General features: G+C 31.5%; 1 protein-coding gene across 2 annotated transcripts in view; it reads right to left on the minus strand.

The window, feature by feature from the left end:
- LOC142334693 (pyridoxal-dependent decarboxylase domain-containing protein 1-like) overlaps positions 1-25,500 on the minus strand; it is a 454,496-nt gene that overhangs the window by 238,967 nt on the left and 190,029 nt on the right. The window contains exons 2-4 of one of the 2 annotated variants that reach the window (XM_075382928.1): positions 22,310-22,378; positions 21,744-21,914; positions 466-615 (exon numbers count right to left, since the gene is read on the minus strand). The exons of the other annotated variant lie outside the window; for it this stretch is intronic. Coding sequence (XP_075239043.1) covers positions 466-615; positions 21,744-21,914; positions 22,310-22,371 — 383 coding nt within the window. The 5' untranslated portion in view covers positions 22,372-22,378. The remainder of the gene's footprint in view (positions 1-465; positions 616-21,743; positions 21,915-22,309; positions 22,379-25,500) is intronic. 2 annotated transcript variants of the gene reach the window in all.

The following is a 25,500-nucleotide window of genomic DNA, read 5'->3' on the forward strand; positions in this document are numbered from 1 at the left end:
CCTATTTCTTATTGCGGAAAACAGTGAATGATCAAGATTATCAATAACTTCAGCTGTTTTACGAGCAACAAATATTGAGAATTTTTTCAGTCACCGCGCGCTTCACAAAGTCTGAGTTACCTAACGTTTCACAATTTCTTAAATTTTCATTAATTCAAAAAGGCCATCATTTAACCCTCAGAAAACGAAAACACTTCGTAATTTAGCACCAAAAAGATCAGCATTAAATTAGCAGTTCCTTTCTGTTTATGCGTCACGGCTTTCATTGGTGCATGTTATATGCAATCCCAAGCTCTTGTGATATATTAGCATATAATTTGCCCAGTGATTGCGCATATAATTTGCCCAGTGATTGCGCATACTGTAAATGTGCCGAATAATATGTTGATGATTCAATGATATTGCTTATAGACCCAAATTATCATTTGAAATAACAGATTTGTCAAGACGGTGTTTTCCTCTTACTTGAATAGAGAAGACACCCAAAACGACGTGTCAGCTAGTATCCGACGTGTAAGTGTCCGCAACACTTGGTTGTCCAGTCTCGCAAGATGGCTGATCAATGCAGACAGATTGGCTTGTCTCTTGTTCTCATCAATCACCAAGTAATCTGAGCTAAACACAACCAACTCCAATTGAATAATATTTTGCGAGTTCCCAACTTAATTTTTGAGAAAAACTTAGTTCATAACAGATATGTGTTATCGATATCTTTAAATTATGTAGGTACCTTTTGGCGCTGCTTAACCGAGTGGGGGACTCAAGAATAACCAGGAAGTTATAAAGATCTTCAACAGATTGATGATGTCAACAGTGGTTTCTTCAATCCACAAAACTATCGAAAGAATAAAACAGTCACCATTGATCAAAGAATTTTATTTCCATCACTTGTCTAGTAACTACATTCAAAACAAAATTTGCAATTTTGGGACTCGTATCGCCTTTTGTGAAATTAGATAGTTTATGACTTGACATATCATTTAAAAGAAAAAAACATAGCCGGCAGATTGCCGGAATAGCTGCGAAAGAATGGACCTGCGTGCCATATAATAGAGATAGGAACAGATACAGATCTAAATTGAAAAAAAATTCGACGCCGCTCAAAAACTAGGTAAAAATATTCAGCGATAAATTAATTAGGCTTATTGAAATTCATTCCACAGGAGCCTTTTATTAGGGACCTTTACTGCACATATGAGTTCCTTTGACCTTAAACTAATTCAAATTAAACTTAAGTTTTAAAGTGCAAAAGTCATTTTATTGAGTGAGGTAAGTCACGTATGATCAAAATCTAATCACGCAAATAACCTAAAAACTTTTGCTAAAACGAGTGAGAAATGACGTCACGCGCGCAAATGCCGTTAGTGAGAGGAAGAAGTCATTCAGAAAATTTGACCTTTTCAGCTTTGCTGTGTGAACAAATGTAAAACGAAAAAAGAGCGTCAGACGACGAAACAAAAAACATAGCAGGACAAGTCCTGACGTACAATTCAAAGAATTTTCATTGACTAAACAATAAACGACTCATAACGGACTATGAGTGAATTGGGAAAACCATTTCTAAAATAAATCAGATAAAAAAATTTAAAAAAATCGAAAAATCGGTGTCAAAATGCCGCATGTAAAAAAAACACCACTAGCGAGAAATGAAAGTTTGGTTCACACAAAAAACTAGGCCTAAAATGAGCTATTAATGAATGGGAAAACCATTTAGAAAAAACCCGATCCAAAAAAAATCGAAAAAACAGTAAAAATCAAAGTGAAATTGCCGCATGTGAACAAAAAACCACTAGCGAGAAAGCGAATTTTTGTTCAAACACCATTTTCTCATTCTACTTTAAAATTAGAGCGAAAAAATTTCACGCCGCAAAACCACTCGCTTTTTCGCTCCATTTCCAAGTTTCGGCGTGACCAAAATCAATACTCCAATTTGACTTCAAAAATCATGAAAATGAGTGAACAGATCTTAAAAAAAAAGACAGCGCCCCAATACAATTCAAATTCTTTGAATTGTAAAAAACCAAGAGCACCGCAATATAGCTACGCTCAGCTTACAGCTTCGCAGCTATAAAAAACATTCACTTGAACAAGAGTAGCAAAAACGATGTCCTGGCAATTAGCCAAAGGCTATAGCGGCACGCCAAAAACAGTGAGAATTTACCTTTGTGAAATAAAATTGTATCGCGTATCCTACTTTCAGTTCGAACAACTGATCTTCCAAAAGCAGCTAAGTCTCAAACACAGCTGCTTTGAAAATGAAGCATTTGTTCAATGCAAAACAGTATAAAATTTGGATACTTACACACATCTTTTCTGTTTGTCCACACCTAGTACGTCAACCACCCACCCCCATTAGACACCACGTGCCAGTACTTAGTGAAGCAATATGTTACGATATGGCACTTGCGTCTGAAGCGTGCAAAAATTCTTACACAGAAGTAGTAGATAAAACAAGGGAATCAACCACCAGTAAAATTTGTCCCTTTCTCCTAACGCTAAGCGCATGTCGAATCGGGCCAAATTTTACTGTTTGTTGATTCCCTCGTTTTATCTACTATTATATATTAGCTCTAAATTCAATCAAAAAATCAATTAATATTAAAAAATAAAATAAAAAATAAAAAAATCAAAGCAATATTTACATTTCACTCTTTTCGGGGTGATTCCTGAGTAGGGAGATCGCTCTTTTTCACTCTTTAAGAGCGAATCACACTTTTTTGATGTTTTTTTAATATTTTTTATACTTTTATTTCAAATTATCTATAGTCTTCAATAAATTTATATTTTCTTTTACTTTTTCTATATTTAACTCGTTATTAATAAGAAATGATGCAAAATTATAATATTTACACGAACAACTTTCCTCTGTTTGGACAATAACTAAAGGACTTACAGCTCTAGGACTTTGTCTTTTATCTAATAAGCTTCTACTAAATCCTCTAGTTAATTCTACATCTGGATGTTGTTTCTTTACATGAGCCCGTATCCCATCATATCTCACAACAGAAGCACAATATGGACAATTAACTTTAGCTGAAGTACAACTTCTACACGTATACTTACTCTCATCAAAATCAGTTAGTGGTTTTACATAATTACATTTATTACAACTTCTAATTAAGACTTCTGGGATAAAGTTAGGGTTAAGGTTAGGGTTAGGATCTGAGTTATAGTTAGAGTCATAGATAGAACTAGAACCAGAACTAGAGCTAGAACTAGAACTGGAACTAGATTCATTTTTTAAAGAACAACCCCATGGAGAAAAATTATCAGCACAAATACCACTTAGTATTATATTACCACACATAAATTTATCAGTTTTATCTTTATGACATGATTCATAATGATATTTTAAAACAGCAATGTTTCCATATTCATAGTTACACTCTAAACATTTTAAAAGCATTTATAATAGGGTAAACTTTAATATTTACCTAATCATTTCGCGGGGTAATATTTAACCATGATTTCAATTAAATCTTTAGTATTATCTTTAGATGTGATACACTCTGCTAAATATTTATTTCCTAACTTATTGAGTGTATTAGTTTTACATCTCTTATCTAAAATGAATTCAAGGTCTAATTTTTTTTTATCTCTAACAAAATTTATAATCTCTTCTCTAAATTCTTCATTATTTCCATATAGTCTGGCTAAAAACTTTCCCCCTTTCTGTTCAAAATTCCCATCTCTTCATTGACGAAGTCACAGCTACACTGATTTATATATTCTTCTTGTATTGTATTTCGTAGATTAGTGAACGAGCTTTGCTCGTGGTTCTCCAAGCTACTTCCTAGATTGGGCTTTGCCCATGTTTCACCATTGGTATAACCACTTGGCTTGCCACGGACTTCGTCCGTTGGATAACCACAGACGGAGTCTGTTCGCAGATCATTATCCAACTCTTCGCCATATCCAACGTTAACTAATGTATTTACTCTAATCAACATTGTGTTTGCTCCCATTGCTACACTCCCAGCTTTTTCTGATATTATATCGGGATAAATATAACTAAATATAATTAAACCTGAGCTTATGATTCCACCAATAGTTGATAAACTTTTTTATACCCTTTCCCATAATCATCTCTTTTGTTCAAAACATCATTCTGTATTTTAATATTATTTAATTTAACAAGTTTATTAAAACAGAATATATAGTTATCATGATTAATAACATTTCTATCTGTTGCATTTATCATGAGTGGTTTCATATATGCAATAGGTTTATTTATATCTTCTCTTTCCAATTCATCTTTTAAACTAAGAGCTTTTAAATCAAGGAAACCAACTCTTCAATCATATATCATTGTTCTATTACTATTAACAATAATATAAGTATTTTCCTTCTTATTATATTTAATTATACCATAGCGAAGTTCATCTGACATTCCATCTGTACGATTATAATGGTTACTATTTATCTCACTAATTATTTTACTAAAGTCATGTTCACAATTATATATCTCATTAAAGTTTTTAAATAGATCAGGTCCATTATAAGTTGTTAAATAAATAGTATCACAACTCATTCTTGCTGTATTAATTATTTGAGCTGGTTTATGACACATTACAATCATTTGAATATTATAATGTCTACCTTCAGTAAAAAAAATAAATTATATCCTTATTTAACCTATCACCCATATCATCAAGTACTATTACACAATTTTGAAATTTATGCATATTATTTTTTGTGATCATATGTATATCACATTTATTAAACCCAGTATAAAATTTATTAGACTCAGGATCTATCCAGTCTCTGTCATCTTTATACACTATAATTATATTTTTTAGCTTGGTCTTGGTTTTGGACTGAGTATAATTTTAAGTATTGTCTAATAAAATATGTTTTCCCCGTACCAGTTCCACCATAAACAATAGTATGTAATGGTGACTTTTCATATTCAAAACCAACTAGACTCCTATTCATAAATCCACCAAAGCTTTTTTTCTAGTTTTGTATATTTACTTGGTATTGAATCATATATTATATAACAAATTCCAATTATAATAATAAGAAAAAAAGTATACCGCCTTTATCCATTTTTATATATAAAATTTATTATATAAAAATGCTTATCCTAACTTTTGAGGATTTCAATAATAAATTTAATATTGATAATAATGCTATGAGTGATATCAAAAGAAAAGATATAGGTAAAGATAAAAGTTTAACACCAATTGAAATAGTAATGAGAGAAGAGAATCCAGATAGTATCCGTGAAACGGCTTCACCGATCGGGGAACCTAACTTCAACATTATTGTGAATCTACATCCAACTGATGGTACACATTGGGTTTTAGTTAAAAGAAGAGAAGGTGGTCCTGTGTATTACTTTGATAGTTTTGGTGTTGAGACCCCACCATTATTTTTAGAAGAAAATGTTGATCTAGGCTCTAATGAGAGAATAAAACACTATGATGAATCTTATTGTGGAGCTTATTGTTTATACATGATCTATCTTATTGATAGAGGATTTAGAATTAAAAGTGCTTTAAATATTCTAGTTAATCAATGTAAATATCCAGGAATATATAATGAGTGTTTTTGTTTAGGTTGTAATGTTAATCAAGGAACCTGCTTCGCAGATGATAAATATAATGTTAATGATATTGTTAAAGATAAATATAATAATAATGATAATGTTAATGATAATGATATTGATAATGTTATTGATAATGTTAATTATAATGATAATGTTAATGATCTACGAAGTAGCTTTGCTAATAATGTTAATGATAATGTTAATGATAATGATAATGATAATGTAAAGGATACTGATGATGTTAATGATAATGATAATAATCTACGAATTAGCTTTACTAATAATGATAATGATAATGTTAATGATAATGATAATGATAATTTTATATATCTATTGGCTGAAAAACATGGTGAAACATCGGCGGAACCTGTTCCCGGATGGACCAAGTCCTATCAAAAGGGTAAACCCAACAATAAACAATGTCCTACTAACACTATCTCTATAAACATAAATGATGATCTACACTCATGGCTAAATGATGATGATATAATTACTGAAGCCACATTCCCAGAAAACTTTCCCAGAGGTATAATATCTGGTCCTAGTGAATGTGGTAAGACATTCTTATTAAAAAAACTAATTCTAGCTAGTATATATTTTGATAAGCTATACATCATTGGACCTACTGGTGATCAATACAATGGATTACAAAGAATAAACCCAAAAGCAATTATAGAATTTATTAAAGATATAAAAGATTTACCATCTCCTGATAAACTACCCAAAGACTTGAAGAAACTAATGATATTCGATGATCTTAGAGCCAAAGAACCAGTTATTAATGAATACTTTTGTAGAGGTAGACATAATAATTGCAATATGATATATCTTAATCAAAACCTGTTCTCTCTAGATAGACAGAGTGTTAGAGAGAAATGTAATCTATTTATTTTAATTGAACAAAGAGGTAAAGTCCTAGCATCGATATATCAAGATTTCTTTAATAATGTTGAACTTAGTTATAATGATTTTGCTAATATATGTAATAAGGTATGGAAAGAGCCTTAAAATTATATTGTCATTGATATAACTAAAAACAAAAATATTAATGGTAAACTAAGAATTAATTGGGATCGGAGAGTTTTGTAGTTTAGTTTAAGTTTATATCTACACCAGATGTAAAGTAAAACTTAATACATCACCATTGAAGTCTGTAGGTTTTCCATGCTCATCTTTAATATGAAACTCTATATATTCTATTCTATCTTTAGTTATATTTTGATATAAGATATTAGTTGGTATAATATTTATTAGATAGCCCAGGTGGTTCTGTTAGAGTAAAAGTATATAGTATGTCTGTGTTATTCCCATTATCTTTCACACCAGATATCACATTACAATGAATGTTAATAGTACTAAAACCCATATCAACAATTTTCTGAGATGTATAATTACCTTGTTCATATACTATTTTTCTAAAGCCCAAAAATGGGTCTACTGAATTTTCTATGTCAAAGTTAATTGCACCTTGTTTTACGTCCATTAAAATTTTCATTGTATTCTTATCAGATTCTACTATAACATTACCATTAGTTTCTTCTTTTATTAATTCTGCTATTTCGAATAATTCATATGCTCCTGGTATAATAGCTAAAATACGGGTATCTGACCATGTTTCACCCTTGATATCATATCTGATTGATTGTTCCTTCTGTTCACATTAAACACTGAATTATAAACAGATAATCTAATTGAACCTAATTTTGACGAGTTAAGTATAGGTTCTCTGAAGTTAAACTTTTCTGTTGGCTTTACCATTCTAAAGTTAAGTGTATATTCTTCTTCAGTTTTAGTTAGAGTTTCATTTATCTTTTGTAGTTCATATAGAATAAAGTTGTCAGTCATTTTTTGACTTACAAAAATGGATTTTAATTTGGACACAACTTATGGTTACAATAATGATATACACAAAGTAAGATTATAAAATATAAACCTAATAATCTAGCAGCAATGAATACGGTTAATACAAACATTAATATCATACTCCTCTTCATGCTCTTCTTTAGTTTTAGTTAAAGTTTCATCTATCTTTTTTAGTTCCCATAAGATTAAGTTATCGGAGAAGCCGCTTCGTGGATCCGTCATTTTTTTGGTTTATAAAAATGGATTTCAATTTAGATACAACTTATGGTTATAATAATGATTTACATATGATTAAGATTATAAAATATAAACCAAATAATCTGGCAACAATGAATACAATCAATACTAACATTAATATCATACTCAATAGAGAAGAGAATCATTTAAATTTGCGTGATTCATATCTAGAGATAGAGTTTGTTGTATCAGATGATGCTGGTGGTGTATTTGCTAATGATGCTAATATCAGATTAGTTAATTATGGTATGATGGCATTGTTTAGTTCAGTTAAACTTGAAACTAGTGGTGGTAGGACTATTGAATATATAGATCATTGTCATCCAAATCTATTGATATAAAAGTTATTAACTAGTACTGATGATGAATATGAGAGTGGTTTTGTTAGAAATCAGGGCAATAGAGATAGTCAACTTAAAAATGACCATATTGCTGCACAACGAGGTCATATGTATATGATGATTAAGATGAGTGACCTATTTGGTTTTGTAAATGATTTAGAAAAGATTATATATGGTTTAGGATTTAAAATAATATTAAAAAGAAATAATAATGATAGAGCTCTATTTAGAGTTAATGCTAATCCTGGTGCTGTTGCTAATGATGCTAATATAGAAATTAGAGATATATCATGGTGTGTACCTAGTATTGATCCTAGTAATGATAATAGAATTATTGTGCAAAAGGGTTTAAGCAAAAGGAATAATATAGACTTTAGTTATTATGAAAGAAAGACATTTTATAAGAATGTGCCCAAAGCTACTAACTTCTTGTTTTATCTTGGTATGGAAAGTGGTATGGAAAGACCACAATATATAATAGTTGGTTTTGAAAATAATGTTAATGAACAAACTCATGATGCAAGTACATTTGATGTAATGAATGTTACTGAATGTTATTGTAAGATTGGTAGTGAGTTTTATCCCGAGGATAGAATGAATATTAATTATGGTACCAATAATTATAATGAGGCTTTTAAAAAGATCGTTAGCTTTAATAAAGATTATAATGGGCTACCACATAATATAAAACCATATATAAATCATAGAACATTCAAAAGTAGTTATAGAATATATGTATTTGATAATAGATATGAAAGTGATCATATAGGTCCACAACCAATACAACTTCATTTTAAATTTAGTGCTGCAGTTGCAGATGTTATATGTCATGCATTAGTATTAACTAGAAAGGTTATTAGTGTGAATAGTGATGGTAATAAGATGGTTGATATTATATCATAATTATAGTTTTAGTCATTATTATAGTCATAGTTATGGTGAAACATAAGCGAAGTAGTTCCTGATTAGCAAAGCTACATCGTAGATAATTAAAATTATAACTATTTCTTACTTGTCTTAACAAAACCCCTAGCATAAATAAAGTCTAATTTCTTTTTATTCTCTAGAGCTAAGCCTCCAGCTTCAAGCTTATTCTTAGCCTTGGGCCTAACCTTAGGCTTCGAGCTTCGCTCGCGGGTGGAACCCGTAGACTTAGGCTTAATAACAACACAAGGATTATACTTTTTAACTTCCATTACTTTTTATATATAGAAATGAGTCTTTTACAGAAAATTAAAAGTAATTCATATTGTGTTGGTGCCAGACATTATAGTGGTACCAATAATATAAGTGGAGCTATTACTTTAAAAGGTACTAAAATGTTAAGGGTTAATTGTGTTAAGTGTAAGAGAAATAAGTCAATGACTGTTAGTGATGCAACAATAGAAGCAGAGGGATTGAAAGATTTCTTTAGAAGTGTTGGTAGGGCTACAGTTAACTTTGGAAAGAAGGTTGCCAATAATCCAGTAAGAGCATTAGAAATAGCAAGTAAAATAGGAAGTGCAGCTGCATCTAGAAACCCTAGAGCTGCTTTATCAGCCACACCTGATTTAATTAAATTTGCAACTACTGGTAAAGGTATAAAGGTAGTACAAAAAGGAAGAGGGTTATACTTAGGTACTAAGAAGAGATAATTATTTGAATATAATCATGATTAAATTTATGATTATGTTTAAATTTGTGTATATAATTATGATTATATTTTATTTATGATTATGATTATATTTATATTATGTTTATGATTATTGATTAATATTAATACTAATATTATTATTACTAAATACATTATTATAACTAAACACTAATAACTTTAGTTTAAAAAAACACTCAGCCTGTTTTTCTTGTTCTTCTTATAATCCTCATATACCTTAACTAATTCATTATACTCATCATTATCTATTTTATTATCATTCATTGATTTAGTATATAGTCTATTAAACTTATCACTAAACTGTTTACTTAAAATATACATTTGTGAAAACTTTATACTTTTATTTCTAATTTTAGTATTAATTGTTTTTGATAATGAACCACAAACAGTTGCTGTAGCAAAAGCTGTTGGTATAGAATAAGGTAATCCTATACCTGTTAATGCAACTGATGTTGATGTTGCAGTTGTTGCTATAGATGATAAAACTATTTCTGTTATCTCAGCTACGTTGATATAATTCTTATATCTACTTAACTTCTTATTATAGTTATTAGTTTAAGTTTCAGAATAATTTCTAATATCTTTTATAATGTTAATATTGTTGTTAAATTTATTATTAGCTTGAATCTTTTCGTTTATGTTTTGTTCATTAACGGTTGACAAGTTGGGATATAGTAATCTCTCACTCGGTGCTCCTGGGTTAGTCATAGTTTCGGTTATTTTAATTAGTAAAAATTCTTTCTATTTCTTTCGTTATATCTTGTTTAAAACCATAATGCTTCTCTAGACTTTCTTGTTCTTTATTATCAAGTAACGTACTTCGTAAAAGTATAGCAATTATATATTGTACTATTGTCTTTTTATTCTTTAAAAGGGCTTCATCTATAAAAGAATTAGTCTTTTTATTAACTTCTTTAAATTCTTTTAGCCCAGTAGTAAACATTTCATCTAGTTGTATGTTAGTGATATTCTGATTAAACTTATTATTATCAAATTCTTGTTTTAATTGATAATATTTAGAGATAGTATCAGCAGCAACTTTATTACAAAACTTAACAGTATTTGTGACTTCATTTGTTGATTCACTAAAATCATTAATTAGTTCATCATTAACTTGTGTTTCATTTAGTTGTAATGTTTTAGTTGTGACTTTATCAAAATCACCTTTTCTTAGTTCAGTTATGTTTCTAAGTAAAATGTCTATTTTATTAGAAGAGGATAATAAGTTATTGTCACTATACTCTTTATTAACAACATCTTTTTCATCTATTGGAGGATGAACATTTGTAATTTTATAGGTATGCTTCATATCAATATTATCATTATCTTCTAGGAGTAACCCACGAGCCTTACTTAGTGTTAAGTCGTTTGTTGATGTTGATCCGAGAAGCGGGTTCCCCGATGGACCTCCGGTCATGCTTCGCCATTGATGTTTAGCTTGATTGAATCTATTTCTTGTCATCTTTGTATTTGTTTACAGAAAGATTTGAATCTACCAAGTAGCTGACCGTAGGTCTATCCAGCTTGCTGGCTTATAAGTGTAACTTCTTCGAAGACCAGGGAACCTGCTTCGCAGATGACCGGAGGTCTATATCTAAAGAATCCAAAACCTTATTATTAGATTCAAAATCAACCTCGGATTTTAAAAATTCCTGTTCGTAATATTTACCTTCTATTATCTCACCATTAATATCTTCTATTTTATATGTTGGTGGTTGTGTTTTTAGAACTTCATTAACCATAAACAATTCTCTATTCCAATTAGAAGCGTATCCCTTAGAGAAGATTTTACATTTATCTGCACTTCTAACATAATCACCAACTTTAAGTTTAGGTTTAATATTCTTAAAATTAAAAGTGTATTTAACTTTATCAGGATTATTAGAAGCATCAACTGGTGTCATATCAATTGCATCATTTAATATGTTTACCCAATTACCATCACCATTGATGAACATTGGTTCATTAATTATGTGTAATGATGTTCTATTAAATCTCTCTATAAACACAGCCTTTAAATCACTAAGTAGAATATAGTTTTGTTTCATGTTCTTTAAGTAAAGATTTAAATGTTTTATTGCAAAACTCACTACCTCTATCTTTCCATAACTTTTCTGGTTTTCGACTTTCAGAGCCACCCTGTGGACCTTCTGACCTTCTGATAGGATAGTTTTAAAACCATTAGTTATAGATAAACCAGATTTATTCTTTAATGGAATAGCCCATGCATATTTTGTGATTATATCTATAACTGTTAATATAAACTTATAATTATTCTTGCATTTAGTTGGAAATGACTTATCAATTAAATCAGCTGACCATGTTTCATCTTTATATAATGGTATTATTCTTTCTCTTCTAAACTTTGTTATTTGAGGACTGAATACTTCTTTAGCTAATAGTTGTTGTTTTTCCACACTTTTTATGGATGTAGTCATCAGCGAAGCAGGTTCCCTGATGGTTTCACCTATCTGCAAAGAAGGTTCCCTGATCAATGAAGTTGTGAGCTTGCTCATGGACGTAGTCATGGTTTCACCTATTTACCATAGCCAAAAACAAAATTATCTAGTTGCTCTTGGTTAATAATATTCATAGATATAGTTGCTTAGATATATCTAGCATTTCATCATATAATCCATCATGACCAGCTTTTGTTTCTAGTATTAATAATTCTAGTCTTTCTACTAAACCATTGACGAAGTCACAGCTACGCTGATTTAAATGGCAACTTCGTTGATTATTTGGGTTAGGGTTGCTATTTAAACCCCTACCAAATACATCATCTTTTACCCCTATTATACGTTTTATTGTTCTATATTTAGCACTTTTCTTATCCCCTTTTCCTAAATCATATCTAATATCCTTTAAAAACCTTTTAATTTTGTTTTCATCTTCCTCGATTTCACCATGTTTTATATAAGGGTTAGTAAGAAAGTTTATAAACTCATCTGACATTCATATATATTATCCTTAACTATAAATGCATTTTCTTGGTAAATTAGTTTAACACCGTTCATTTCAAATCCACCAATATCTAAAATTCCGATTTTTAACTTTAATTGAGGGTTAGATTGAACTGACATTAAATTAATAATTTGAGCTGTGTCTTTATCTACTAACATTCCTGGTTTATCTCGAGCTTTCTCTACAGCTTTGTCGTTGGACTTCACCAATGCTTCACCATTGGACTTCATTAATGCTTCATTAAACTGGGAGCCAGCTTGCTGGATCATCTTAGTTTGTTTATCTAACTCTTGATTTTGCCAATCTATTGCTCTCAATGTTTGTTCACTTAATGCTAGATTGTGTTTATTATGAGCTAGCCATGTTTCATTGTTTGCATTTAGTGTTTTAGTTAAAGGATGAAATAACTCTTCTATTTCACCATAATATTCCTGTTGTTTTAATTTATCTTCTAATCTATTTCTTCTGTTTTGTTTTTCTAGATTATTTAATTCTATAAGTGTTTCTAGTTTAGTCATTTTTTATAATTATAATAAATCATTATATAGTGTAATGGCGGCAAGGATTAACTTTCTATCATCATTGATGGTTAATTCTTTAATATTATCTACAAACGATTCTAATGATTCTTTACTTACATCTAACCCTAATTTTATTAACAGCTCTATTGGAGTAGTATTAATCTTTTCTATTAAATCTCTTTTGAATAGATAGAGATTCTCATCATGAGGATAACTTTTAATATTGTTTACATACAACCTTTTATCATCAAATATATTTAAACTAATCTTACTTGTTTTTGTTGTTGTCATGTTATCGCCAACTTTTTGTATTCTGCATTCATCTACTGTTCTCTGTGTATTATTCATTAATGCATCATAATAATCTATGTGCCTAGCACTATCATGCTTCTTTATTCCTTTTTCTTAAGTGTTTTTAGGATAATTTTTGAAGCTATATGTTTTGGGGGACAATGCTATAAATTCCTCAATAATCCTACTCCCCAGCACGTGCTTAAACTTGCCGGGGACTTTATTATTAGTTTTTATAGGTATGTCTAGATTACTTAAGTCCATATGCTCATCACTAACTTTACCTTCACTATAACTAATTACGAAACTGTCCGTATCCATATAGTGAAGTGTTAGATCTTTGAGGGATGGTTGTAGAATATTATACAATACATCAAACATATGTAATTTGCTAAGTTCGAGTATTGTTACTCCTACATATACAGGTGAGCTATATTCTATTTTTTTCTTTATATATTCTGTTTGGCTAAAATCTCTATATCTAGTTATATTCTTAAATGTTGGTTTACTTACACTTTTCATTATCTTTTCTTCATCATGCAGGAACTTGCTTTGAAAGAAGTGTAGAGGATTCATGCACATTCTTCCATATAATGAGTTATTCATTAATTTCCTTACACCCTTTTCTGCTTCAGTTTTAGCTGTTGCTCTTTTATTTGTATTGTTTTGTATATAATCTCTACATATATAATCTTGTTTAAATTTAATTACTCTGTATTTTTGTTACTTTTACTCCCATCTTAACATAGAACTTTAACATCCTATAATGAACCATATATTCTGTTTTGTTGTTTTGGTCTAAGATTAATTTCTCTGATCTTGCCTTGCCCCCATCTCTTTCTCCGTAACCTAATTCATTATCATTTATCTTTCTCTTATTAGACATTAGTGCTAACTGTTCTGTTCTCTCTTTGCATTCATTAGTATAATCAATATCACAAACTATATAGTAACCATGATCACTATCATCTGCAGTATTCAATATTACATCTAGAGTAGTAGTAGTAAATTGGTAGTCCTTATAAGGTAACTTTTGCATCATTGCATAACCATATAGGTTGTTTGCGTCTATATACCATATGGTCTTACCATCACTGTTATCTATATATCTATCACCCATTATTCCACATAAACCACCTCCCTTTGCTCCAACAAAATCATCTAGCATTTGTTTATCTTGTAATGTATCTAATGTTACACCACTTGACATTAACCAACAATCAAAACTATAACCTGGGAGACTTACATAATGTAGTGGGTTGAGCTTGAATTCTTTCATACTTAGTTTAACATTCATTTATGCAGTAGTCTAATATTTCCACATCATTCTGTAAATACTCTATAGTTAGATCTGCTTCTTCTTGTGTTGGTAATTTATTATGTAGAGAGGATTTAAAGTCGTCTATTTTTAGATTACCTATAGCTTCTTGGTAATCATCCAAACCAAAGTATTCATATTGATATAATGTTTTAGTTTTACATCCATATATCTTTGCCATTTGATATAGAGGCATAGCTAGGAAGTTATAACTCTAAGAATTTGAGACAACCAATGCTAAACATCCAATTCACTATATAGTAGATTTAAATCGTAACCAGAGCCATTGTGCAATATTACAGGAATGAAGTTTTGTTGTTTATACCTCAGATTACATATTCTACATGCTGGTCCTCTATATTTACCAGTTTCATGACAATGATCTCTTACTTTATTAATACATGTTTTACTGCAGATATGACAAGTGTTATTAGTTTCATGATATAAATTGTCTTCTTCTGTGAAAATCATTTGTTTGTTGGGCTTGAACTTATTCTCAATTTCTATTTCTAATAGATCTCTAGCAAAGTTTTGATGCAGCCTAGACCGAAGTAGTGCTTGAAGTTACCTTGCCAGGTGTAACCCACAGCTATTGGAATATGTTCAGCTATAACATATCTACAGACATTAGTTGTGACTTCAACAATGCAACATTCTATATCGGCAGTTATATTTTTTATACTCTGATACTCTGACGTTTGTGTTCATTTATAAAAGTAATATGTTTTTTCTTAGGATAAACAATCTCTGGTTTGAATGAGTTGTTGCATTCGTGTTTATCATATTTAATTTGTGAGTTAAACCAATAGGTACACCTATCACAATAATAATATTTACTGTTGTTTTTATTTGGGCGATCTAACAGGGTTTCTATATTTTTTATTAGGGCGCAGTGTTCTATTTGTCCATTAATCCAAACTAGTATTCTTACATCTTGTCTATTTTTATCAAAATCCTCAACTTGTTTAAACAATTCTACTTTACCCCCACCACAAGGTGTGTATACCCAAATATTAATATTATACAATTTCTGTATTCTTATTATATAAGCAAAATCTTCTTCAGGTTGTTGCCTCGGTTCAATTAGTTTATCTACATATTTACTTTTTCGAGTTGCATGTGTGGGGCGGGATGTACTCAAGCAGTTATAGTTAGTTGTAAGCAATTGTGTTTATAACTACGTATATTTAATATCGATTTAGAGTTTTTGAGATCAGGAGGTAAATCTATATAACTACCAATAGATATTTTAGTTGGTTCAAAGTTTAACTGAATACTTCGTATTCCATGAAACTCGAAATCATAACCATAACCTTCATATATTTCCCTTTCGAAGTCTAGCCATCGATTGAAGTCACCATATTCATATATTGCATTATTATTAATATAATCAGTATTGAAGAATATTTTAGTAGTTTTAACTTCTTCTTTGGTTCTCTTCTTATAATCACATTCAGCTGTAATCTAATATTTAAAACTCTTAACTTTTCTGAACTGGAAACAGTTTTTAATTTCTTCTAAAGAGTAATTAGTTGCTTCGTCTGACTTCAATGTAATTCCCACCTTTATCAGTAATATATAATTCTCTCATGTTCTGGCTGGAGTTTAAATGAGTCTTCTGTGTTTTCTAGATACTTACGATTATGACTATATGAGTGAGTAGTTAGAGCTATTTTATTCCTAAATTCTTCATGACATTCTTTACAATCATACTTTAGAGTAGATGCTGTCTTCGTTTTTGGCTTTAGTTTTAATAATATAATCATCTTCATCCGAATTATACACCCTCTCCGAGATTTCTTCTTCTTCAGACTCAAACATTTTCTCCAATAGTTCCTTATGTTTGAGATCGTATGATTGATGTCTGTATAAACCCTACGTTGTTTCAAAGGATAAATTACAGACATAGCAGAAGTTTATGACACTAGTATTAGTTGATTGAGACATGATGTATTTATTTAGGGAAATAAACAAAAAATAATTTTTCGAAAAATGAAAACGAAAAGCAATAAGTGTATAAATAAACCTTGGAAAGAATGTTGTAATAATTGTAAAGAAGCAGAATATTCTTGTTATGTATGTAAAAATATGGTTAAAGTGAAAGATTATTTAGAACATTTGGGATATCAATATTCTGATCCTGATCAATATCTAACATGTAGTATGAGTAATGTTTATAAACATATATTATATAGATTTAGAAATAGGAAATGTAGACTAGGTATTTATCTTCATAGATATAGATATGGTCATACTAGAAATCAATTCAGAGAGCATGTTTAAGTATAATATTCAAGAAGAGACAGAAAAACACTAATCACTGTGTTTGCATCGATCTCAGTGTTTTTGACTGTGCTCTTTTTGTTCGCTTTCTTTCATATTTAGCAACCACTAATAGTACAAGAAGTCAACAAGCTTGGTTTAACATCGCATTACACATCAGTGAAACTGTTTTGCAGATCGAATGAAAAGTGCATGTCATGCCAAAATGGCCGCCACCATTGACAAAGAAAGCCACCACCACTAACAGAATGAAATCAAACAAGTGAAAATTTCGAATATATGATGCCCTTAAAAATTAGCTAGTAAGGTGGGTACTTATTAAAATTTTTATTTAATTTTTAAAAATTATACAAAGATTTCAATTTAATAGGAGGATTTAAATATTACTTTACTTTCAAACAGGTGATTACTTGGGAAAGGATAACTAATTTTAAGTTAAAGATCATGTCAGAATATTCTAGAAAAAAGAATGTTCTAGAATAATTCTCCATGAGGGGACCTTTATTCTCCACGGCACTTTTTGGCTATTCACCATGAGTTTCACTTCACTACAAAAACTAGCGAAAAATTTTTAACAATTTTCGATATTTGACGAGACTTTAATAACTGGAGCTTTATCATGCACTTCTTTATCTGAAGAAAATCTAAACGAGATGACTAATTTAACAACTCAAATGATTACATTTTGTAAGGAGAACAAATGCATACCCGACAACACCGCCGAACTTGAAAGTGAGACTGGAAAACGAACTAAATCAGAACTCTTCCAGTTATTCCTCTCCAAGTTCAAGAAGGACCTACTAAGTTACGAGCATCCGGAAACACTGGACAAGTTTGAAGTGAATGTGCCGGAATATTTATCTTTCCACAATAAACTTAGGAATTCGTTCAATATTGGTGAATTCGAGTCTTATCTCACCACAGTCAATAACATGGAGGGAAAGCTGAATCCTTTATATCTACTGACAATTTCTGACAGAGGATACATATGGGGGAAAGTAAAACAAAATCATCAAGAAAACAATAAGGATATTCCCTGGAAAAAACTACTGAACGATAAAGGATATTCCTACTCTACTGTCCAGAGTTATATCAACTTCTCTCAAGCATGTGAAAGCTATCCAAGGATCCTGGTCTCAACAGACTACTACTCAGAATGGAAAAAGTTCCTAACAATGTTTTTGGCAAACGTTCAGAAGGATAGCCAGCTACAATCTAGGTTCATGACAGAACTACAATTTTCATAAATGATAAACAAGTGATTGGTTATTGAGAAACATATTTAATATTAATATTGATATTGATATCCCTACAAATGATACATTAATATTGATATCCTTAGTGTTAATACATTAAAATATTCACCTGATTATTAAGAGTTCAGTCAGCTTAATAATTAAAATTAAATGTGTTCAAGCATTCTGTAGTTGCACCCTCCCCCACAGTTGCCATTAAGAAAGGTCGAGCAATACTGCCGTAGCGTGGTAAAGGCGAGTCAACCTTTTAACAAGACCTCTCAAGACTCGGCTCAAAAAAATGTACCCTGGTACATAGAATCACTCAGTTAAACATCATAGATCAATCGTCTCCAAGGGTAAAGTCAAAATTTTTAAAGGAAATTGTTTCTTATTATCGATTTCTAAGCAATTTTGAGTTATTTTCAGTCCATCCGATTCTTTTGAAAAAACTTTGTGAGATGATTAACCTGATTTATTTCAGTATAGTTTGGCATATTAGATATGAAATTAGGCTTAAAACTAGCTTTGAGAACTTTTGGATATTAGTGTACGAAATGCATAAATTATACTAGCTATGTACATTTTTGTACACAAAATTGTGCGTGTAATATGTATTTATAGTGGTGAATATAGTAGTAGATAAAACAAGGTAATCAACAAACAGTAAAATTTGGCCCGATTCGACATGCGCGATTAGCGTTAGGAGAAAGGGACAAATTTTACTGGTGGTTGATTCCCTTGTTTTATCTACTACTTCTGTGTAAGAATTTGTGCACGCTTCAGACGCACGTGCCATATCGTAACATATTGATTTACTAAGTACTGGCACGTGCTGTCTAATGGGGGGGGGGGGTTGACGTACTAGGTGGGGACAAACGGAAAAGATATGTGTAAGTATCCAAAGTTTATACTGTTTTGCATTGAACAAATGCTTCATTTTCAAAGCAGCTGTGTCTGAGACTTAGCTGCTTTTAGAAGATCAGTTGTTCGAACTGAAAGTAGGATACGCGATACAATTTTAACTCACAAAGATAAATTCTCAATGTTTTTGGCGTGCCGCTATAGCCTTTGGCTAATTGCCAGGACATCGTTTTTGCTACTCTTGTTCAAGTGAAAGTTTTTTATAGCTGCGAAGCTGTAAGCTGAGCGTAGCTATATTGCGGTGCTCTTGGTTTTTTACAATTCAAAGAATTTGAACTGTATTGGGGCGCTGTCTTTTTTTAAAGATCTGTTCACACATTTTCATGATTTTCGAAGTGAAATTGGAGTAGTGATTTTGGTCACGCCGAAACAGGAAATGGAGCGAAAAAGCGAGTGGTTTTGTGGCGTGAAATTTTTTCGCTCTAATTTTAAAGTAGAGTGAGAAAATGGTGTTTGAACAAAAATTCGCCAACATAGCCGACAGATTACCGGAAAATAGCCGCTGTTGATGCACATCGGGATTGAAACAGAAAAAGAAAAAAAATAAAGATTGAAAGTGACAAAAGTTTTAAAAATTGTTCTAATTCAGTGTGCAGCTTCAGTTAGATTCTAAACCTAAAGTTCCTTCAGCTTCTAAACTGAAGGGCATTAAGCTTAATACTAATGTCAGCTAGCAATCGCTCTAAAGAACTTTGATAACCTCATACACTATGACTTAATGATCGGGCTTCATCGGTTCAACCCGTTTTTTTTTATTTTGCTATTTTGACATTGACCGTATTCACTACATTGTGTAATTCAATGCGTGAAAGAATTTAGAATCCATTCAGATGAAACAGCGAGCGAGGTAAGTCAGAAGTCAAACGTGAAAATAGTGACTTATGTAAAACGAAAAACGTGACCAAGAGGTAAAGCGAATAAAAAAAGAGCGCCGAAATAATAGCCGTTTGAGAGGCTGACGGCGGCTATTAAAAATTCAACTCCGCTAAGCCACTCGCTTTATTTCTCTACTTCGACGTGACAAAAATAACCTCAAAAATGTGGATCTAACCTGTTTCCCCCATTACAATTTATGCGTTATTATACAGCAAAAGACTGTAAAAAATAGTACGTGGGCCTGGGGGAACAAAAGACCAATGCCCACTAACCTGGGGAGGAGGAACAGAATAGATCCAAAATGGGAGTCAACGGATCTTTTAAAAACATAACGTACTAACATCGCGGAGTGCGTATGTGGAGGTGGAGGACTCAATGGGCTTACTGAGGGGTGATAGGGTCAAACTTTTAAGATTGAGAACCAGCCTTCACAAAATTTACTCTTCAAAATAGTTTCGGTGAATTGCATACTTGAAGCCTAGTAAGGCGAAGGGCTATGAGAGAGCTGGTCAGCCACTTAATACCCTCCAGGCTTTAGATGTTCATTTTGTTTTTGAGGGCGAAAAAGTTGAGACTAAAAATCTGTCAAGCAAAAAAATAGCACATAAAAGAGAACAGGACTATTATAATTGCAACAAACGAATCGATATAATTCAAATTCTTTGCATTGCAAAGAATCAACATAACCTCAATATAGCTCCACTCGACTAACAGCTAGAACAAACAATTTTTCAAAAACTTTAAAAATTTTAAAGTAGAAAGAAACTTGAAAAATAAATGAATAAAGATGAAAACGCACAAACAAAAGGTTCGCAATAATAAGAGCAAGGACGGGTATGTCATAGACGATAAAAGAAAAGTGTTATGAATGAAGGAATGAATTTACTGTGAGACTTTGGCAGTAGGAAGTGTCAAAAATAGAATCAGAGCCGCTAAATTAGTTGTAAAAAGACGAGGCAAAAGTTAGCGTAATTGTGAACTTAGACCCAAATGCATACTAGGGACCAGAGAGACTGGGCTTGCCTGATCAGGCCGCAAAAACCCGTTTCTTGTAGTCTATGTACATTGTGTATGGTTCCTGGGAGCGGTTGCCCACTCGTAGTTCTGCCACGTAGAGGCGTCCATACTTGAGAACCTAGACCCCGTTTCCACGGTCGAAACGAAAAAATAACTATTTTCAAAAACAACGCCTCACTTGATATGCAAAACAAACAAGACGTACGCAAACACTGCTGCAAAAAATTAACGCCAGGACAATCGGCAAACTTGATAACCCTTCAGTTGAAAAATTGGCTTTTTTAGTAACCCCTTACTTAACTTTCTGTGCAATAAATATTGACAAATCAAAATTTGAAACTATTTACAGGAGTCAGCCTTTGCATAGGTCCTCCCCTCATCTGACTCATCTGAGACAGGATGAAAACTAGAAGTACTGCCATCAATTTTGTCAATCCAATATGATACATATCTATTCACAATATTAGTTTTTCAATGGCCACGCATGTAGAGAGTTGGAAAGTGCATATGTAGTGTACATGGAATTTCTGTTTATGGAGCTTAAAAACAATACTATGAGTGATAAAAAGACATACTCCAAATTAGCAAATATTTAAAATTGACATACTCCAAATTAGCAAATATTTAAGTATACAATCCCAAAGCATGCAGAAAATTCTCGGAGAGCCAACCTTTTTTGCCCAAAACTTTTGTCCGTTCTTGATAGAGTACTATTGGATAGGAATGAGACCAAATTCTTCATCAAGTCTTCCTCAGACTCCAGATGACAATACTCGAATGTTTTGGACAACTTGGGACCCTGTGGCAGCTCTGGGACACCCTCAGAATTGTCTGATCCGTTTCTACAGCAAAATCAAACCACGTATGAGGTGAGAGGCAGAGAAATATTCAACAGAAATGAATTTTCGCATTTTATTTTAATCAAAGCATTGTCTTAAGGATGGATGTGCATTCATTGATACCGTTATGAAAAGATCAAACTTGATCCAGTTAAGTTCAAAAACGATGATTTTATAAAGTTAATTTCTTACTGAAATGCGAAAAGACCATGCGAATCACAATTAATTTGTTAGTACAATATAGTTCTAACAAATGGCTATGTTCAAAAATAGAACGATTAAGAAAACGATGGCTCTGAAATTTTAAAAAACTAAAGGTGAACGACGGCCAGAGATTTCCGAGAAAACTCTGAAATAAAAATGAAAGTAGTCATCTTGAATGTAATTTAGTAACTTACACTAAAAGCTGGTTGAACATTTTGATGCTCAAACCTTCCTCAGCAGTCTTGAGCAGCGCCATACTTTCTGAAAACACAACCTTAACATGCACACGAATTTTATCGAGTCGCATATGCATCTGAGGAAATGGTTTAAACACAAACACTAGTCCCAGAATCAAAGCATAAGGAACAAAGCTATCAAAAATCATGCACTCTTAGGAACTACGGTCATCCTTCCCACTTGAGTGTACTCGCCAAAAGAGGCTCAGAGTTGATTTGGTGCAACAGCCAGATTTCAATTAATGAGCAGCTACAATAGTAGTACCGAAATAAATCTGATAGCAAAAAAAACCAGTTGAGAAATTTTAAGTAGATGAAGGGTGGGTGGGGGTAATTTGTAAATCAAAATTTTTAACGCTCTTTATATGTTTCTTTTGGCCTTCTAAGATTTCATATTGAATGATTTTAGGTACGTGGCTTAACTTTTTACGAGACAGCATACAACAGAGCACCTAAACCTATGAGCTGAAAAGAATCGACGTTCGTGTTTTTCATTAGACTCTTTTCTATGATATGAATTTGGTGTCAGCTACTTCTCATAAACGCATTTAATTTTCTGAATTATAATTCTGAAAACGAAAAGATAGAAAAACACCCATTTTCGGAGCAATTTTAATGCTGGCGTTATACCGTCAGTTTATTTTAAAAAAGGTCAATATTTACGATGTCACATAACGATGGTACCAAGAATTAATCGGGTAATGATAATAATATAGTTTAAAGACAAATATTTCGGTTTGCTTGTAAAAATGAGATCTATCCATTCAATAAACATTAGAAGAAACCAATTTTGGACACCACAAAATTGCTCTCACTAATAAGTCCATAATCAGACTCAAAAGAATTATCAAACCAATAAAACTCATTAACGGTAAGGTAAAATAGCGAAAAATTATACCGTATACAGATGCAACTCTAGGATAAAATCTCTTAATTAATGTCTGTGAATAAAAAGTTGAGATTGGAGTAAACCTAGCGAAACCTTTAACGTTTAAAGCTCTTTCAATTTTAGAATATCGATTTCATGAGCGAGACACAGCTTCTCAGATTGCAATCCTTTCCAGAAGCAACGTAATCAATAGGATCAAACATAACCGACTAACGCCGAGCGAATTGCTTTCAAATGACCGGCGAGCGTTAGCTTCGTCAGCAGCTAGCCACGGTGTAGTGAGGCCGGCTTCAGCTTTACTGAAAGTGCGTGATGTGAGTCTAATAGATGATGACAACACGTCAAATAAAACAGCAGCTGAAGTGCGGCATGAACAAAAAAAGAAGGAAAAAAAGGAAAAAACCCAAACCCACGGAGAGAAAGAGAGCTAGGAAAACTTTCCATGAGATTCGACCGCAACTTCTAGTTTTCTAGCCTTGTTAGTAATTAAATCATATAGAAAAACTGAAAGTGCAAAATTCAACAAGAAAGTTTCCAGCTATTGCAGTGAAAAAATGTTCAATAACATATTTTTATCCGGAGTTCTGTCAAGTAGCCCATCTGCAAGACTTAATAAGTTTCGTTGGCCAGTAATGATCGTTAAACTCAGAAAAGGAAACAAAATATTCAAAAATTTTGAAAACAATTGCAAATTTTAACAAAATCTTGCTAAAATTTGTGATATTACTATATTCAGTACTATTTCATTGTCTCAAGAGACTATCTAGTATCCTTGTGTCAAGCCTCAACTAATTTCACTGGCTCACAAAGATACATAAACTTGGAACATATTAAATTTTGAAAATTTGAAAAAAAAAACAATTAAAATTTGCTAACTTAAAAATCAATTTAAATTAAATTGCAATAAAAAATTGCAAAAAATGGAGTCATTAAAATATTGATAACCATTCCATTTCCTCTAGAAATTTTGTAGCAGCTTATTATCAAACTTTGGAGGAGGTCCCTGGGCCCCTGGTGCTGAAAAAACTGAAAAAACATTCAAAACTTGAAATTGTAAATTTTTTTTAAAGAAATTGCTTAGATTCGTAATATCAAAAACAAGAACAACTTTCAATTACCACAAGAAACTATGCAGTAGCCTACTATAAAAGACTAGAGGAGGTTTCCTAGCTCTTGAGGCTGGAGAAACTTAAAAAAATGATGAACAATTTCAAAAATCTTGAAAAATGCAAAATTTTTTTAAAAATGCTAAAATTCTTGATATTAAAATCTTGGAAATAACATTCCATTAAATCTAGAAACTATACAAAAACCTATTATCAAATCCTAGAGGAGGTTCCTTGGCTCTTGAGGCTTGATACACCTAAAAAACGACAAACAATTTAAAAAAAATTAAAAAATTGCAAGTTGTGACAAAAAATTGTTAATATTTGTAATAAAAAAATGATTATACCATGGCAATTTTAAAAATTAAGTGACTCATTATAAAACCCATTAGGAGGTGGTTTTCTGACCTCTGAGGCTTGAAAAAACCCTGAATAATGACAATGTCAAAAAAATGCAAGGTTTGTCAAAGAGGCTAGAACTCATGATGTTAAAATCTTGAAAAACATTTCATTACATCTAGAAACTGTACAGTAACCTATTATTAAACCCTAGAGCAGGTTCCTTGGTTCTTGAGGCTGGAGAAATCTAAAAAATGACAAGTTTTCAAAAAATTTGAAAATATGCAAGTTTCATTAAAAAAAATCGTTAAAATTTGTCATATTAAAAAATTAAAGCTATTCCATTGCCTATAAAATTTTTTCAGTAACTTATTTTCAAACCCTCAAGGAGAAGTTTTATCCCCTGTGTCAGGAACTTTAATGACAATAAATGTCAAGAAAATAAAAAAAAATGCAAGCTTTGTAAGAAGAGGCTAAAATTCGTGACGTTAAAATGTTGAAAACCATTCCATTACCACTAGAAACTATGAATTAATCTATTATCAAACGATAGTGGAGGTTCCTTGACACCTAGGGCTGAAAAAACGGAAAGAATGACAAATTTTCTCAAAACGCTTGAAAAATATAGTAAAAATTTGCATAAAATTGCGTGTTTTTGTTTGGATTACGAAAACATATTTGCTTAAAATGGTCATAAAAGTCCTTGTCTTGCAAAAGACCTTTATCAACTTAAAACCAGTCACAATTTTAGATTGGTCCATCAAAAAATTCGGAAAATGACCAAAAACACGAAAAATTGCAACAATTTGGGCTCA

Source organism: Convolutriloba macropyga, chromosome 2, assembly GCF_964194025.1.
Source record: "Convolutriloba macropyga chromosome 2, txConMacr16.3, whole genome shotgun sequence".
In the NCBI taxonomy this organism is placed as follows: domain Eukaryota; kingdom Metazoa; phylum Xenacoelomorpha; order Acoela; family Convolutidae; genus Convolutriloba; species Convolutriloba macropyga.